Below are 15,544 nucleotides of genomic sequence, written 5' to 3'. Positions count from 1 at the left end.
AAACAAAAATACACAAATACAAAATAGAAAGAATATAAAAATAAAATATTAAAAAAAATGACAAAAAAACAGCATGCAAATTAAACCGTGGTTGCTAAAAAAGAAATATTACAGTTTTAAATTAATAATAACAATAATAATAAAGTGAGGATAAAACCAAACCAAACTAGCAAATCAAATACATTAATAAAAACATAATGACTCCCTTAACACAAAGTAACTTAAATGTGAGAATAAAACGGTGGAAAAGTGAGAGAGAGCTTACAGGCTTCTTGGAGTCATCCACTTCCCTAATACTTAGATTTTCCAGAGGAATGATCCCTCTCGGCTCTTTATCCTGAAAACAGATGCAGAAGAGGAAGCATGTGTGACCGCAGTAAAACACAACGGATGGCTTATATTTACATTGGATTATTCAATCACTGAACTGCAATAAAGCAGATTCACGTACAGTGGTGTATTCAAAATAATACAGACAGTTGTCTGTCAGTATGAACCATCTCCTCTTCCACGTCTTGACCCGTCCACCTGTGGATCAAACAGGTGAGTATATTAAGGAGTGAGTATATTAAGTGAGTATTTGGTAGAGGATAACTGTGGTGAGCAGCGGAGACATGAGGCACAGCAGCAGCAGACAGACAGACACATGGAACTCACATTAGCAGATGCCTCAAAGCCTCATGAACAAAAGCCAGTTACCCCAAAAACACTGAACCAGGCACAAGTTTAAGGTGTTAGTGACCAAATTAGTAAGAGAATGTGTTATTAAATGAGCCTGATATACAGATTGTAGCTCAGAATGCAGGAATGAATGCAAAGCTCTCTCCTCAGTAAATTATCTAAATGAGACCAGAGATCTACAATATATTAAAGATACAAAACAACAAATAAATACATAAAAAAACATCAAAAAACAATTAAAAAAATAATAAAACTATATACAAACTTTTTAAAACTTTTTTAAAATTTTGAGAAAACTATTCTTTTTATTTCTAGCTGCTAGCATCTTTAAAATTGGTCGGAAAAACTGATGTTTTGTTACTTGGAATGTTTTATATAAAATAATATTTCTAGCTGCTAGCATCTCTGTTCCTAAATATGTATGTGTGTGTGTGTGTGTGAGTGTGTGTGTGTGTGTGTGTGTGTGTGTGTGTGTGTGTGTGTGTGTGTGTGTGTGTGTGTGTGTATATATACATGTAAACTTAAAAGTGAGGATAAAACAAAAAATAGTATAGAAGTATAAACAGAAAAATATGAAAATAAAAAAAATTACAGAATGCTAAACCACTGTTGCTAAAATAATAACAACAACAACAACAACGTTAATTAATATTTCTAGCAGATAAAGCACAGGATGCAAATCAAATCGCTGTTGCTAAAAATATATGAAAAATATAAATAATCAAAAGTTTATAATAAAATTACTAAAAATAAGAAATAAGATAAATTAAGACATTTGACACATCCTTAACAGAAATATCTAAAAGTACAAAATTTCAGAAATGCAACAAAGTACAGACACTATAGTAATAAATAAATAAATAATAATAATAAAGTAAAATAAATATGTAAATAAATGAATAAATAATAATAATAATAAAAAAAAACTTAAAAATGAGGACACAACTAAAATTAAAAATTAAAAAGTTTTTTTAAATAAATAAATAATCACCCAAATGAACATTTCATTACAAACTGCATGAATATTGTACCATTATATCAGCTGTGCTAGGTCTAAATCATCTTCTATAATTTCTGTGCTATCCCTGTCGCAAACAAACACACATTTTTACTAGTGCTTTCAAACGATTAATCATAATTGATCACATCCAAAATAAAAGTTTTTGTTTACATAATATATGTGTCTACTGTGTAAATGTATTATGCATATATATATATATATAAACACACATACAGTATATATTTTAAAAATATTTACATGTATATATTATTTATTATATATAAATATATTTAAAATACAAATATAACATTTTTCTTAAATATATACATGCATGTGTGTGTGTATTTTTATATACATAAATATACACAGTACACAAACATATTATGTAAAAAAAAAAAAAAAAAAAAAAAAAAAAAAAACTTTTATCTTGGATGCGATTAATCGCTTGACAGCACTAATTTTTACACAAATGTGCACAGTCACACATCTATTTCCTATGTGTATGCAGCATGTAACATTCGCAGAACTGCATGTAAAGACTGCAGAGCAGGCAGTACTTCAACTGACCACATGGGTGCAGTAGAGACCAACAGTAATGTTTGACAGACAGGATGATCTCCAAGAAGATGGAGAAAGCTGGCTGAGAGTCTGGCAAACATCACAAGCCCATCGTGAGCACAGCACAACAGCGCAGCAACAGCACACCAGTTAAAACTCAAATGAGGCAAACAGACTCAGACACTTTCATTTTGATCAAATGAAATATCTGTTAAATTAAACGGAAAAAAAGACAAACAAATGGAGTAAATGAAAGCGCAAAGCACCTGGAAGCATAGCTTAATGAGCTAGCTAAAGGAAAACCAGTGTACATACCTCCTGAAGAAAGACAACATCAAACCAAAAACAAATGTGGAAGAAAGAAAACAATGAAATTAACTACCAAAATAAGCAAAATATTGTAACAAAAGACTGTAATAAAACACTTGTGTGTGTCAGCCTGGTGGAAAACCCAGGCTGAGCTGAAATATGAGCAGCATGCGGATAAATAAGGAGGTTGTATCAGCTATTTTAGATTAGCTTTGGACTACAAAGCATTTGGCCTCATGCTTCTTGACTATTACTTTACACAATGTAAGACTTTCAATTCACAGCTCTGATGAAATAAGATAATTCATCTAATTTTGACACTAATGAGACACTTCATGTTTAGGATTCTTAATGGACACGTGTGTCATCCAGTCCCATTTCTTTATCTTCCGAGCAGAGAAACACTCACTCACCCAGTTTGAGCAGCCAGCCCTCGCGGTCGGGGTTAAAGAAGGTGTGCGTGAGGTCATTGCCGTCGTCTTCAGGTATCTTGAAGGGCTCATTCTTAATGCTCTCAAAAAGGTTCTGCAGGAGTGTTTAAATTGAGTTGTACTTCAAAATTCAAAATTGTATTTAGAGTTTAAAATCGTGTGGGAAATGAAAAATGTCATTGCTATTAGCACAACTTAATAATAAAAATAAAAAAGGAATAAAAAATATTGGGGGGGAAAAATGCCTTAAATTTGTCCATGGTTGGCCAATAGTCTGACGTTCATACAATAAAATAAATAAAATAAAATAAATATTGGGGGAAAAAATGCCTTAAATTTGTCCATGGTTGGCCAATAGTCTGACATTCATAAAACAAATAAAAAAAAATAAAATAAAATAAAATAAAATAAAAATAAAGTCTAGTAATTAAGAACACACACACACACACATATATAAAATCAAACTACTGCAGCTAAAACATAAATAATAAAATATGTAATAAAAATAATAATAGTAAAACCTATAAGTGATGATTAAAAAAATAATAAAAAACAAATACATAAAAAAATAGATAACAACAACAACTATAAACACAATAAATTATTATAAATTACAAAAAGAAAAAAACTGTGTGGGACACTAACCCTGAGCAGGTCTTCTGGCAGATCTCCTCCATCATTGATGCCTCTGTTCATGCCTATGAATCGCTCTGCAGATGGCTTGTCCTTCACATTAGGGTTGTGCAGACTTGTGTTCAACATGATGATTGCGAATGAAAGCACATAACATGTATCTGCAAAGAGATATATTTAGCACTTACAGGAGATTACATGTACAAACTGGCCCAAATGCATTGAGTTAACTGACGTCAAAACACTATGGAGTCATGCTCATTTTCTTACACAGATGTCATGCTGAGAACACAGTAGTCTCCAAATAGTGCTTAAGCCAACATTACTTGCATCTCTACTCCCCTTTGTATTCATAATTTTAGGAATACATTCATAACACCCTCAACACCTCTCAAATTTATATTCATTACATGAAATGACTGACTGATCTATTGTTGCTAGAACTTTGTAGCAGCCAAGGAGAATATTTATGTTTTGCATTTTCTCTTGATGAAATGCAGCAAAGTGCTCATGACAGGCCATGTGTAGCCACTCTGCAGAGCAACATGTGGGCGGCATGGAAGTGCTCTACATCAGCAGCACTCTTTACATGCATATTAGCATGACTAAGAGCATGGAAAATTTATGAAGAGAGCCCAAGACATGTATGAGTGGGTGTGAGTGTAGGGAAATTGCAGAGGGACTGGGTCTTTGGGGTAAACAACAGCTTTGAATTGAGATAATCAGTGTCATTTTGTTAAAATAAAATAAAATAAAATAAAATAATAAAATAAAATAAAATAAAATAAAATAAAATAAAATAAAATAAAATAAAAAAAAAAAAATAAAAACTGAAAATTCAGCTGACATCACAGCAATAAATTAAATTTTAGAATAAATTAAAAAAAGAAAACAAATAAAATAAATAAAATAAATAAAATAAAATAAAATAAAATAAAATAAAATAAAATAAAATAAAATAAAATAAAATAAAAAATTCATACAAATATTTACTATTTAAAAGCAACGGAGTGCATTCAACATCATATTTGTTTCTACTTAAAAATCATGAAATTTCACTAGTATTGACTACTGAATTTTTTATATTGTTACAACCCATTGCAAAATCATATTATTATACATATACATACATACCTGTGGACTGAAAGACACCGGGATTGCATTGACAGTAACGCTGGGCAAAAGCCTCCATCATTCGATCGATCTTCTGAGCTTCACCCGGTAACCGAAAACTCCATAAAAACTGTCTGCATGAAGCATGGGGAGAAATTAACTGTATTAATGAGATCGTAATGACATAATGAGACTATCAAATCAATTTGCTGAATTTGTCAAAGGAGATCGTAATCTATACATCTGTATTTTGTCACCTGAGTGCCTGAACCAGGTTGAGGTCTGTAAATTCATGAAGCTCCACAAAGGCATGAAGAACCTGAATATTGGACTCATCCCTGGAAATGAGATCAAATTGAACAGGAGATTCAATCTTAGATCAACAGCAATGATGTTACAGTGACATCTGGTGAAAAATGCTACAAATAGATTTGTTTTTCTTTCAGGGAATACCAAAATAGCAAATTAACAGTATTACTAAGTTTTTGCTAAGTTTAAATTAATTACATAAATTCGTAAAGAAAAGACATATGCCACTAAAAAACCTTATCTGTAGTTATAAAACTTGTAACGTTCACACTGTGAATGGAATTACGGCTGTGATCCTCCTCTCAGACGTCTCCAGTGAGCATTAAATCTCACGGGGGGATTACGTCTGGGATTTACCGGCCGTGTGTAACTAGCTCTTTCTTCAGTGTGGAAATGGGGCATGTCGATAATATCAATTGAGCTGCGAATGCATTAAACCACTTCGGGGGGTCTGTCCATTAAGCTCTGCACTCCTTCATCAAGCCTGGCATTGCCGTAACCTCACTTCAGCAATGATCCTGGGATTCACTATTGATTTTCCTCAGGTGACACAGAAAATAATGTGTTTGCATCTATGTGGGTGTTCATTTAGAGAAAGAGCATTATTGACTGATTAAAGGTTATTGGAATGATAGCTAAAGTAACTTACAAGACAGATGATTAGTTAAGTATTAATAAAAAACTGAATATAATTTGTGACAGTTAATGAAAAATATACTTTTATACTTTTTAATATACTATCAACTTTTACTTCTAATTATTATTCATAAAATAAGAATAAGTAAATAATTGTAAAATGTTAATTTTTCTTGTGGACTGTCCATTTAATTTAAGTGCAATCATGCATGTCTATAATTACACTGAGTGAGGGAAATAAATCCTCCACACATACTATATACACCTTTCCTTCCTGCTCTGACAGGGTCCCTGATGACCTGGCACTGACATTGAATTTCAGTCCATCAATAAATGTGTAAGCTGACCCTTAATGCAAAACACAGCACTTTCATGCGGGCACAGGCCATCTTGATGCAGTAGATAATGGCTTTTGACAGATTGTAGTACTGGACCAGCTTATGATCGGTGAGGTCATCCTCCCCCGAGCTCTGATTCTAGATATAGCAAATTCAGATCTTCAAAAAAGCCAAAATCTGTTTAACTTCCATTAACCTAGTTTTGCTTGATAGTAAATTGTTAGAAAGCACATGACTGTGTTTAAAGGCCATGAAAGTTAAAAGTAGCTTTTGCATAGCTTGGAATAAATATCTGGTCCAAAATGCAGCTCATTCTTTCGATAACCCAGTAGTGCACAACCCTACAAAATTGCCACAACACAACGCAAAGGACTAATTTCGTTGTGTTGCAGCTTGTTTCCACTGTGTTGTGCTAATTTTATTGGTTTACGTTTGTTTGTGTTGTGTTAATTGCATTGTGTTGAGCTCATTTTGTTGTGTTGTGGCTTGTTTCCATTTTGTTTGCGAATTGTTTCCGTTTTGTTTGCGAATTGTTTCCGTTGTGTTGTGCTAAATGCGTTTGTCGTGTGCTAATTTTGTTGTATTGTGTCTTGTTTCCATTGTGTTGTGCTAATTTCATTGTGTTGTGATAATTGCGTTCTGTGGCTGCTTGTTTCCGTTTTGTTGTGCTAATTTTGTTGTGTTGTGCTAATTGTGTTGTGGTAATTTTGTTTTGTTGTGTATTGTTTCCATTGTGTTGTGTTAATTCTGTTGTGTTGTGTTGTGCACTACTGGCCCACCATACATTCTGGTCAAAAAACTCCCACTATCTGACCAGTATGCAAAGCAATTAAAGAACTTGTAGCCTAAAACTCTGAAAAATAGTTTTAAATCAGTTTTTGTCTACTGACAACTCAGAAATGGAATATATACTAAAAGATATTACCGACCACATTAATTAGTAATGTTTTTGAAGAAGTCTCTTAAGCAAACCAAAGCTGCATATATTTTATTTAAAAAAATATAGTAGATATAGTAATATAATGTAATGTAATAATAATGTGAAATAATACTACAATTCCAAATAATTGTTTATTCTTTAAATATATTTTAAATGTAATGTATTCCTGTGACGATGGCATGAATTTCAGAAGCCATTACTCCAGTCTTTAGTGCCAAGCTCTGTCTCTCTCAACCATCAGCAGAAAGACTCATTCATACCTTTCACCCAGATAATCTCCGATGGCTGTCTTGTTGAGGCCCTCACCCTTGTAGAGAAATTGAGCAATATCTTCACAAGTGTTCTTCAGCAATTCATTCTCTATGAGGAACTGAATACCCTGAGAAAAACACATCATTCAGCATAAAGAACTTCCAAAGCAGCCTACATGCATTCACTGTAATTGTTAATGTTTCCTGTTGGCAAAATACATAATTTAAAAAAAAAAAAAATCAACTTCTTATCCTGCTTTCTCAACTTTAACCTATGAGTTTGGATTCTGGTAAATCTATGGAAATGAACTGAAAATGGTGTGGTTGCACAATGCTTAGCATGTGCTTATGATAATATGTGCACTCACACGAGTTCAAAGGTTTAAAAATGCAAAATGGCAATGTTTTTGATGTAATGGGGGACCATTTTCTTTACCAATCCATATCTCTATAATGGAGAAAACTTCAAATACAAAAAATAGATGCTTCTTGTATTACACTCCAGCGCTAGTTTACCTTTTTGGGATCCATGTTAAATTTCTTGCGCCCCATAGCCACCTGTTTACTCCGCTGCATGTTTATTCTGTAAACACAGAGAGATGAGGGCTTTATTAATGCTGGGTAGGTTTTTGACAGCTGCAATCTAAAGCTAGAACTCAGGGAATGGAGTTGTACAACACCTACGCCTGTCAGGGCCTCATAATGACATCATTAATAACCACTCAACCAAATGCACTTTTGGATGGCGGGGTGACATGTAATGTTAAAAGCCACAGGCTGTAAAAGGGGCCGCACACTACTGTACCTTCCATTGTGGCCACATGACATCACTAAAGGTGGAGGAGGAACAAAGAGCGACAAAAGAATTTCATGAAAGGAAGGTTAATGACATGGAACACTTTCTGAAAATGGATTTCTTCCATCCAAATGGCCCTCATGTGAATCAAAGTGGGCATTCCTGTGAAGTGTTCGGTGGCCCCAGGGGGATCGTGCATCATGTATAATGAATGGGCCTGATTCAGTTTGATGTATATTCTTTGATGTGATTCTGTTTGGTCTGGGAATATGGGTCACTGCAGTCAGGCAGTATCAGGGGCCATTCACATAGAAGAAGCATTCGCACTGAAAAAACGCAAGATGCGGGCAGTGGAATAAAGAAATAAGCACTTCTTTTAACTTTGTAAACACATGCTAGACAAATGTTTTTGACCATTGTCAAAGAAAAACAATGGAAAAGCGGTGCAGTGCATAATAAAAACATGTTATGCGTTAATGGCCCCTCAGACTGCATTAAAACAGTATTAAACATCCTGTTTAAAAGGCTTCCTTTATAATTATGCTTCCTTTGAATGTAAAATGTAAAGTAAATAGACCAAACTGTGATGATACATAGTGTATGATGTTAATATACATTCTTGCAAAGTCCTAAACACATCTCAGCCAATTTATACAAATTACACCCTCTCTTACCAAAACAGCCGTACATAATTCACCAGCCTCCCCTCCCGCAGGGGGCACTGTCATTAAATATTCAAACTGAGTGTGTGTAACTCCTCTGTGGTTGCTTATGAGTAAATGGAGAATGTGCATTTGTGTGTGAATATGGCAGAATCAGATAACGAACACCAGTTGAAGGATTGGACTGTGGTAAAGAATGAAAAATAAACTCACACATCTTACCTTTCTTGAGTGGAGCCAAGACTTTCGATCTCATTCGTCACCTTTGCTATCTCATCCTTGAGCCGCTATTAAAAAAAAAAGAGAGAGAGAAAATGAAAACTAATCGAAAGGAGAAATGAAGGTAGAGCTGCCCTCTGACGTCCCATTCAAAGTCAGCCTGCCAGAGGAAGTGATGGAGAGCTGTGAATCTAATAAAATGAACACAGAGGATCATAAATATCTAATGTGATTATCAAGAGTATGAAACATTCAATCATGGTGCAGTGTGGCACCTGCATAAGATATCAAGATGAAGTAGCATTTGTAAGGGAGAAGGGAAAGGGGGGACAGAGATGAAAAATGAGGAGGAGTAATAAAGAGATCAAAAGGGTATATGAGAAAAAACATGTTGAGAGTGTGTGTGTGCGCGCGCATGAAAAAAGAAAAGCAATTCCCAATGATTCCAGAAAAGCTGAGAAATGCCTTCATCTTATTCTTAGCAATGACAGGTTACTTTCACAGAAAATGAAAATGTGTGTGTGCGTGTGTGTATAAATCACAAGTAGCAGTGTGATATTGCTGCATATCAGCATGGTTGTGATTCGGCTGTAGGCCCGAGGCCGCTGATGCCCTGGAGCTCACATCTATGAAAAAGTCTGCTAATTTTCAAATACACATTAACTTCATTAACAAACCACATATTTGAAATCTTGAAACTACATTCTGTGACAAAAAAAAACAGTATTATTTATAAAATTATAGTGGATTTGGGTGTCCACAATGACACTCACTGTGAGAAACACTGCAAGCGGAGTGATATAACGGATGGAGTTCTGTTATCATTAGAATATCACATGGCTAGAAAAGTCTCTCAACCAATCAGATTCGAGGACCAGAAATTCTACTATAACTCTAATTCTAAAACTTCTATAGAAGTTCTATTGCTTGCCATTTGTTTCTTTGTTCTTTAATTGTTTACTTTATTAATTTAATAAATAATAAAATAAAATAAGTTGTCAATTGTTTAATTGGGAAATATATGGACACTTGTCAGTGTTTTAATTTAGTTTGTTAATATGTAAATTAATATGTATCTACTAAAATGAACATTTTATTGAACATGTCTTTTTGTGATATTATAATTTGTTTTAAGAATCGTGATTTTTTTGCTGATATCAATCAAAGACATTTTGGTATCATGTCACAGAAAGAGTAAAAGTGAGTACAGAGTAACGCACAAAACCACATTCAAAAACATGTGACTTATGACAGCAGTGTTTTAAATGCAGCTGAGCAGATGTATGTTGCTGATGTAGTACTGTAATTTTACTTTTATTTGGTGTATATAAAGTGTATTATATTGTACGATCCACATGTGAGTGTGTACTGTATGCGCGTAGTCAGTGTGTGTGCCATAACACTCTCAGCAATACATCTTCCTGAAGCAGCCCAGGGACAAATCAATAAGATTCATATTACCAATCCACCAAGGATATGTGCTTGCATACACACACACACACACACACACACACACACACACATATCTTTGCCCTTTTGATGCATTCTGCATTAACCCCACATCCCTCTAAAGCAATAGCATCTAGAAAGGTCAAATAAGTAGCCTTTTAACATCTGACCTTCCTCCGCTATACATTTTCGGAGTGTGTGAATGACCCTGAAACCTCATGACAGGAGTGCAGCTGGAATAACTGACCCAGACAAGTGCTTTTGGTGCTCTATGAAGAAATGTGTTAAAGAAATCAATGAGTTATAGAAAGGACAATCCAAGAGCTCTGAAGAGACCAAGAATCTGGGGATGAAGAAACCACATGATTAATATGGTACACTTTGTACGACCATAAATATGTCCTGTTTTAGTCTAAAATCGTCTCTAGAAGGCATGGAAAGTCATTACAAATAGTCCAGTGAATCAGACAAAGTTTTTTTTTTGAACTCCTAACGGCTGCGGGCACAAAGATGGAATAAAGTGGTCATGATAATGATGTTCTATCTGACTGTTGCTATGCAACAGCTGCCATATAAAGGTAACATGTAAACAAACACTACAAGTTTCCAGCCCACACTTTTCCATTCGTTTTATCCTTTTGCAATGCATTTAATGTATTCCTTTTTTTTTTTGTTGTCTCTTGGCAACAGCCAGAATGTTCCAGCTGGACCAGAAAGGAACCAGGACTGTCCAGCAGGGCTCTATGGAGACAGAGAGGTTGAGCTTGGCAGTTCAGTCACTTTAATCAGGCACTTCATCTCCATTAGACAAATATTACATGAGCAATTTACTAATCGTCCTGCTGGTATCAAAGATGAGACCTGAAACCATTTGGTTAATCACTACATTTTATTTAGTACATGACATTTATACCCACCATCACTTCCCATTTTTTAGACATTAAGTTATACACACCCATTCATTTGTGAAATATTTTGGCCAATGTGCTTATGCTTCTATTAAGAAAAAAAAAAAAAAAACCCTAAAAAAAAAAAAAAAAAAAGTCAGTAGTACGCTCAAAACAAAATGCAATACAGACTAGTGTCTGTGAATATTAAGTCACAAAAATACAATTTACATATGAATCCTGCATGTTTTGTGTGTCTCTTTGCAAATGAATGGCGGAGACACGCAATATGCGAGTACATAAACATAATCTCTAGAACTGCTCACTGTCACTTCATGAGCATTTTACCGTTTCTTACACAAACAGAAACATAGTCTTCACAGCAACCTGTCAAAATAAAAGTTTGGTTTAACTTTAAGAAACTTTGACAGAAATATTACTTAATATAATGATACTACAACTACTAATAATAAAATTATTAAAACAATATTTTAATATTTCAATAATATTTACCAGATTTTTTTTTTCTTTACCAGAATTTATTTAGCAGAAAAGTATAAATACAAAACAGTTTTTCTGGAAATAAACAAATAAAATAATAAATTATTTTTTAAATGATATCAATTACTTAAAGATGCTCTTATATTTAATAAAAAAATAAAAAATTAAAAAGAAAAACAAAAAAAAAAAGAAAAACATAAAAAAATAAAAAAAAAAAAAAAAAAAATAAAAAAAAAAAAAAAAAAAAATCACAGGGCCTAAATTATTATTATTTTTTTTTTTAAGTTTATCAAATTGCTGTTTAATATTGTTCATTTCATGGTTTAAATTAATTACATGTTTTTGATAAATAAAATTTAATTTAACCATTAAAACAGAGTCTAGAAAAATTAAAAAATGTAATGGATTTCATAGGGCCCGAAATAAAATGAAAAAAGACGAAATTTGGGAAAAAAATTAATGGATTTCATAGGGCCCTATATTAGAAAAAAAAATAATAAATTACAAATAAATTTAAAAAAAAAATCTTCAAGTAAATGCAAATGTCATTAACAGATGAACAGAAAACCACTAAATATTTCTAACCACTACTTTTATCATTTTCCTCAATCTATTTTTCTCCAAACTTCAAATGTCAGACCACCTAAAAATCGATCAGCTTGGGCTAACCCTAATTGGACTGACAGAGTATCATCGATAACCACGCAAGACCTTCAGGGGCTGCATCACGTAGCACCGGATACAAAAGACAGAGCCAGATTGGATCTGCCGAATGTCTGAACACACTGCCGGTTCAGTGAGCACAAACAAAAACCATTTAGCTCAGACAGCCAAGCATCGATTTTCAAAATCAGTGGTTATTGTAATGAAAATCAGAAGCACTCTGGGAAATGACAGATGTTTATTTATACATGAGAGCTAAAGTTCTGTCTAGTCTCTTTCACTTGAGAGGAGTAATAAAACAGCAGAGCTGACCTGATTCAGATCAGACCATGACTTGGGAGAGAAAGTGTGTATACTGATCAAAAACGCACAAATATCCTGTTGAACACATACTTCTCCAAATGTCCTCATTTGGAGAAATGTGTCTTCAACTGCATATTAGTGTTTGTTTTGGTATCAAAAACTGTAAAATTTCATTTGTATTCACCAATGAAACCTTGGTATGTAACCCACTGTGAATGCTGTACAGCCCCACTGCCCAAAGGCAGTCTTGTGTCTTCAGGTCAGAGGGAGGGTCTGTTGGTGAGCAGCATCACACCGCTCCTCATTACGAGTGTAAGAGGGTCTGGAGAGGAGGTAGTTTGCTACATTAAGCTGATTGGATCAGTTTTCTCTGATCATGACCCATCACAAGCTCCACTCATGTGAAGGAGAGACTGGGGTTTTATAATGCTCCAGTTAACCCAGCTTCTACTGTTTGTCGGCGAGACAGAAATTCTTCTACTGTCTGTCGCCACATATATAGAGAGTAAGGCAAAAAGAAATCCTCTGCTACCAGCTTATCATGACACTCCCAGGAATCTTACTCAGCCAGACAGACATTTTTCAAAAACTAAATAAAAAAGTCTTAAAGCTGAGCTTTTACTGACTTTGTCATGGAGCTGCAAATGCTTTGCACAGATTGCAATGTTATAGACAGAAAGCTTTAAAGAATAATAAAAAAAAAAAAAATTTAAAAACAACACCTCACACACACAAAAAAAACACTTTTTTTTTTTTAAATGAATACATTTAATCAGCAAGGATGCAATAAATTGATAAGAAAGGACAGTTATAATATTACAAAAGGTTTCTACTTCAAATAAATGCCATTCTTTTGAATTGTCTGTTCATCAAAGAATCATAAAAAATGTTTTTACTAAAATATTAAGCAGCACAACTGTTTTCTACATTGATAATTATAAGAAATGCTTCTAAATCAGCATATTAGAATGACTGAAGGATAAATTGAAAAATAAAAAACAACAGAAAAAAAACACATAAAATGAAATAATAAAAAAAATTACAGAATTTATATTAAAAAAACATACATTTTAAACTGTAATAAATGTAATACATTTATTTTTGACGTGTACAAAAGAAATGTCAATATCAAGACTGTTATTGTATAACAAATTTCTATATAAAAAAATAAAATAAATATAGAACAAATTCCTAACTTTAAAAATATATATAAAACCTACTTTCAAAAAATTATACTGTATCTTAACTAAATAAATAAATGTCTAATTTAATAAGAGTAAAGATGACTATTCTAATAGAGAGGGATTCCTCTGCTGAAGGCAGTCATGCTGTTCAAGGGCAATCAAGAAATAGATGGATGGCAGATGAATGCCAAAGATATGCCACAAAACATCATTTGGAAGTTTGCATGATTGATTAAGTCGTTTAAGAGAGGAAGGGGACAGTGTTTGGCAGGAGGGTCATTAATGGTTGACATTCCAGTTGCGTAATAGAACCAGCATAATTGAATTTGCTGGACTTGGCTTGCACCATCTGCTCCCCCTTCAAGAGCCAGCTGTTACAGTCTATACCCCAGGGTGGGACATCCCATCAATCCTGTACACTAAAACTGTACAGCCAGGGTCATGGAAGCCCCTCCCATGATCCAATTCCTATTCTCTACAGGTCCACCTCACTCCAGCTGCCGTGACCAGGGCCAAGAGAAGAGGGGTAGAAGGGCATAAGGTTGATTTGGTGATATTAATTAGCATTATAAGACATCCATCAGTTCAAAGAGCAGACACACTAAAACCAGCAACACTGGCTTTGGATTTAAATGACTTTTGGGGCAGAAAAGTGGAAATTTCAGAGAAATGATTTGAAGATATTACCTGTATGTCCTCCAGCAGCTCCTGTTTTCGTCTCCTAATGTTCTCCAGTTCCTGCTTCTCCTCTGGCGTCAGGTCGTCCGGTACTTTGTTAGGAAACAAACAAAAGCAGACAATGAGTGTTCAGATGTACAAACACAAATATGCAAACGGTCAAGCTGCGGTCTCCTGACCAAAACATTTTTGTACATTTTTAAGAGGTTGCATGGACAATCAAAATATTTTCAGAGGAAACAGAACTGATGTAAAATGAAGGGATGTGCAACAGAACGAAGGGAGATTGTGAACAGGAGAAACTGCCTGAGGCAAAGCACTGCCTTTGAGACACAAACCAACTCAGCAATCAATAGCTCGAAAAACACAGCAGTGTTGTTGTTTATATGGGCCTCTGGTCCAGAACATCAGGAAGTTCTCAGAGCAAAGCGGATAGTTGTTCTTTTCATTAAATGCTTTTCCTTTAAGCTAAAAGCTATTTCGAAGAATTTGTAGCATCCAGTCAGGGCAACATCACGCAAACTAGCTTAAACCTTTTCAGTTGTGGCCAAATGGGTTAGGAGAAAAACAAAACTGAAAATATCTGAAAATATTATCTCACAACAAACGATACTCTCAAACCAAGAATTAATATTTTATTACATTTTTTTACATTAATATATCATTTCATGTATCATATGTAATACAATATATACACTACAGGTCAAAAGTTTGGAATAATTAATATTTTTTTCATGTTTTTGGTCTCAAAGGTTGCATTTATTTAATTGAAATACAATAAAAACAGTAATATAATTGTGAATGTAATTTATTCCTGTGAATAAAGATTAGAATGATTTATTAGGATCATGTGACACTGAAGACAGAAATAATGATGCTGAAAATACAACTTTACTATCACAGGTATATATATCATTTTAAAATATATTCAAATAGGAAACAGTTCTTTTAAATTGTATTAATTTTACAATATTAATCAAGTAAATAGAGCCTCCTTTTATGA

The 15,544-nt window shown here is 33.8% G+C and overlaps 1 protein-coding gene across 6 annotated transcripts in view; it reads right to left on the bottom strand.

The window, feature by feature from the left end:
• The window catches only part of LOC109046093 (cytohesin-1), a 60,392-nt gene that overhangs the window by 2,976 nt on the left and 41,872 nt on the right, over positions 1–15,544 (bottom strand). For 3 of the 6 annotated variants that reach the window (XM_042735856.1, XM_042735855.1, XM_042735859.1), the window contains exons 2-11: positions 14,551–14,633; positions 8,880–8,944; positions 7,716–7,782; positions 7,209–7,327; positions 4,983–5,063; positions 4,747–4,859; positions 3,625–3,773; positions 2,961–3,073; positions 452–530; positions 266–337 (exon numbers count right to left, since the gene is read on the bottom strand). In XM_042735856.1, coding sequence (XP_042591790.1) covers positions 266–337; positions 452–530; positions 2,961–3,073; positions 3,625–3,773; positions 4,747–4,859; positions 4,983–5,063; positions 7,209–7,327; positions 7,716–7,782; positions 8,880–8,944; positions 14,551–14,633 — 941 coding nt within the window. The remainder of the gene's footprint in view (positions 1–265; positions 338–451; positions 531–2,960; positions 3,074–3,624; positions 3,774–4,746; positions 4,860–4,982; positions 5,064–7,208; positions 7,328–7,715; positions 7,783–8,879; positions 8,945–14,550; positions 14,634–15,544) is intronic. The other 3 variants (XM_042735858.1, XM_042735857.1, XM_042735854.1) reach the window with 2 other exon arrangements.

This window comes from Cyprinus carpio, chromosome B12, assembly GCF_018340385.1.
Source record: "Cyprinus carpio isolate SPL01 chromosome B12, ASM1834038v1, whole genome shotgun sequence".
Lineage (NCBI taxonomy): Eukaryota > Metazoa > Chordata > Actinopteri > Cypriniformes > Cyprinidae > Cyprinus > Cyprinus carpio.
This window is presented reverse-complemented; position numbering and strand designations above follow the sequence as displayed.